Source organism: Lepidothrix coronata, unplaced genomic scaffold (assembly GCF_001604755.1).
Source record: "Lepidothrix coronata isolate B3197 unplaced genomic scaffold, Lepidothrix_coronata-1.0 Scaffold441, whole genome shotgun sequence".
Lineage (NCBI taxonomy): Eukaryota > Metazoa > Chordata > Aves > Passeriformes > Pipridae > Lepidothrix > Lepidothrix coronata.
Genome location: NW_016690621.1, coordinates 32,725 through 35,620, shown reverse-complemented (window position 1 = coordinate 35,620; position 2,896 = coordinate 32,725). Strand labels below are relative to the sequence as shown.

At 65.3% G+C, this 2,896-nt stretch overlaps 2 protein-coding genes across 2 annotated transcripts in view; one reads left to right on the top strand and one right to left on the bottom strand.

Moving 5' to 3' along the window:
- The window catches only part of THAP7 (THAP domain containing 7), an 11,137-nt gene extending 10,215 nt beyond the window's left edge, over positions 1–922 (top strand). Inside the window, exons 13-14 of the mRNA XM_017839606.1 lie at positions 57–424; positions 530–922. Of these exons, the coding sequence (XP_017695095.1) occupies positions 57–424; positions 530–622 (461 nt within the window). The 3' untranslated portion in view covers positions 623–922. The remainder of the gene's footprint in view (positions 1–56; positions 425–529) is intronic.
- A 40-nt stretch (positions 923–962) lies between these two features.
- The window catches only part of SLC27A5 (solute carrier family 27 member 5), a 4,610-nt gene continuing 2,676 nt past the window's right edge, over positions 963–2,896 (bottom strand). The window contains exons 5-9 of the mRNA XM_017839605.1: positions 2,346–2,451; positions 2,058–2,256; positions 1,865–1,962; positions 1,540–1,670; positions 963–1,255 (exon numbers count right to left, since the gene is read on the bottom strand). Of these exons, the coding sequence (XP_017695094.1) occupies positions 1,079–1,255; positions 1,540–1,670; positions 1,865–1,962; positions 2,058–2,256; positions 2,346–2,451 (711 nt within the window). The 3' untranslated portion in view covers positions 963–1,078. The remainder of the gene's footprint in view (positions 1,256–1,539; positions 1,671–1,864; positions 1,963–2,057; positions 2,257–2,345; positions 2,452–2,896) is intronic.

Below are 2,896 nucleotides of genomic sequence, written 5' to 3'. Positions count from 1 at the left end.
CCCGCCGGCCCCCCCGTTCCCCCCCTCCCTCTCCTGCTTCCCCCCGGACTCCAAAGCCCCCCCGGCCGCCGCCCAGGGCGGGGTCCCGGCGCCGCCGCCGGAGACCCTCCTGGTGGCCACGGGCGACGCCGAAGCCGCGGCGGCGCCGGCCCTGCCCGAGGGGGCCCCCCCTGCGCCCGCGGGACCCCCCGGCCCGCCGGGCCCGCCGTCGCCGTCGCTGTTCATGGCGCGGCTGCCGCCCCGCGCCGGCTCCTACATCCAGAGCGAGCACAGCTACCAGGTGGGCTCCGCCCTGCTCTGGAAGCGCCGCGCGGAGACCGCGCTCGACGCCCTCGGCAAGGCCCAGAGGCAGCTCCAGGCGGGGAAGCGGCGGGAGCAGCGGCTCCGGCAGCGCCTGGCCGAGCTCCAGAGGGACACGCGGCACGTCCTGGAGCTCCAGAGGGACACGCGGGGGATCCCAGAGCTCCAGAGGGACACGTGGGATATCCCGGAGCTCCAGGGGGACACACGGGGGATTCCGGAGCTCCAGAGGGACACGCGGGGGGTCCCAGAGCTCCAGAGGAGCCCCAGGGACCCCCTGGCTGAGGGGAAGGTGGAGCCGGTGGGGGACGGGGGGAGGTGAGTCCTGGGCACCGGGGTGGGGGGAGGCTGTAAATAAAGATTTCACATTTTCCATGTGGAGTCTGTGGGGATTTCTGCGAGTTTCGGGAGGTTTCTGGGGATTTATGGGAATTTCTGGGAGCTTTTAGGAGTTCCCAGGAGGAATTTCAGGCGGAAAGTCTTCCCGGTGAGGGCGGTGAGTGGAATTCCAGGTGCCACCAGGAGCTGGGACAGGGAAGGGTTTGGAGTGACGGGACACAGGGAAGGGCTTCCTGCTGAGACTGGAGAGATTTAGGTAGGATATGGGGAAGGAATCCCACCCTGTGAGGGCAGGGAGGGGCTGGGATGGCACCCAAAAAAAGTGGGAATTAAGGGTTTAATTTCCATGTCACAGACAGGCCGGGCTGGGATAACCCCCCAGCCCAGCCCACAGTGCCTGATTAGCCCCTAATTAGCCTCGTTAATTAGCCCGAGGCCGCTACAGACTGAGCCTCATGTCCTGGATGGCGGCGAAGGTGTCCGGGGTCAGCGGGACGTAGGATCGCCGGGAATCGTCGCGGAAGAACAGCGGATCCCGGACCAGCTGGGGGTCGAAGCCCTCCCGGACCAGGTTGTTCTTGGACTGCTTGAAGGTGCCCGTGATCTCCAGGGCGTCCTGGGGACGAGGGATGTCGGGAAGGGGGGGGTCCCGGGGCCGTGTCCGGGTGCTGGTGGGGGTTGATCCCCCCCTTGGCACAGGGTGACCCCCCCTTGGAACCGGATGAGCCTGAAGGCCCCTCCCAACCCCAACCCAACCATTCCCTGGTTCCACCGTGCCGTGATTGGAACCGGGCGCTGGTGCTGAGGGATCACCCTCCTCCTGAGGCCAAACCCCCCCAGTCCCAAGCCCTGGAGCCCTCCTGGAGCCCCCCAGGCCTGGGCCGGGGGTGTCCCGCTGACCTGGACCCTGACGAAGCGAGGGGCAGCGTAGGAGGGCAGCGTGTCCCGCGTGAAGGCGTACAGGGTGTCCCCGTCGAAGGTGGCCCCGTCCTTGAGGCGCACGGCGGCCATGCCACAGCGGCCCTCGCACCCTGCGGGCAGCACCGGGGGTCACCGGGGGCCACTGCGGCTGCTTTGAGTCCTCCCGGGTCACCTGGGTCCACTTGGGGCCACCAAGGTCACCTGGGGCCACCTGGGGCAACCACGACTCCTTTGAGTCCTCCTGGGGCCACCTGAGTCACCTGGGATCACCTGGGGCAACCAGGTGGCCGCGGGCCGGACTCACCGGGCACGGCCACACCGTAGACGTTGACCTCCTGGATGAACCCCACCGCGGCCAGCGTGGCCTCCACCTCCGTCGTGGCCACGTTCTCCCCTTTCCACCTGGGCGGGAGGAGGAGGAGGAGGAGGAGGGGGCAGCGCCGTGAGCCGAGCGCTCGGGCCGGCGCCCACGGCCGGGACGCGCGGGCCGGAATTACCGGAAGGTGTCCCCGACGCGGTCCTGGAAGTAGAGGAAGCCCTGGTGGTCCATGATTAGCAGGTCACCGCTGTTGAAGAAGGCGTCGCCCTTGGCCAGGACGTCCCGCAGGACCTTCTGCTCCGTCTTGCGGGCGTCGCCGGCGTAGCCGTGGAACGGCGCGTGCCGCGTGATCTTCACCACCAGCAGCCCCGTCTCGCCTGGGAGGGGGTCGGGAGGGGGGGTTTAGGCCGCCCGAGGAGGACCAGGGGGTGGTTTTGGTGGCCTCCCTGCAAGGCCCGGCTCTTACCGGGCCCGAGGGGGATGCAGAGCCCGCGCTCGTCCCGCACGGGCTTGTCCGTGGCCACGTCGTACTTGATCAGCTCGAAGGGTGTGAAGAACTGGGGGGGCACAGGGAGAGAAACCCGGGATTAAAACCTGGTGGGGGGCAGGTTGGGCCTGCTGGGATCGGGCCTTTCCCCTCCCCCTGCAATCCCAACACCCTGGGGGTTAAAAACTGCTTGGGTTCGACCAGCCTGGATTGGAAATGTCTGAGTCTGAATCTTTGAGTCAGTCTAAATCCCTGAGTCAGTCTGAATCTTTGAGTCAGTCTGAATCTTTGAGTCAGTCTAAATCCCTGAGTCAGTCTAAGTCTTTGAGTCTAGAAGTCCAAATCTTTAAACCTGTAATTCTAAACCTTTAGGTCTAAATTTTGATTTAAATCTTTCAGTCTAAATCTTAAGTCTAAATCTTATTTAAACCTATTTAAATAAGGCCCAAACATCTCCAATTTACCCCAACCCCCCCCAACTGACCCCAAACACCCCCCGTTGGCCCCAAACCCCCCAGTTCTCACCTTGA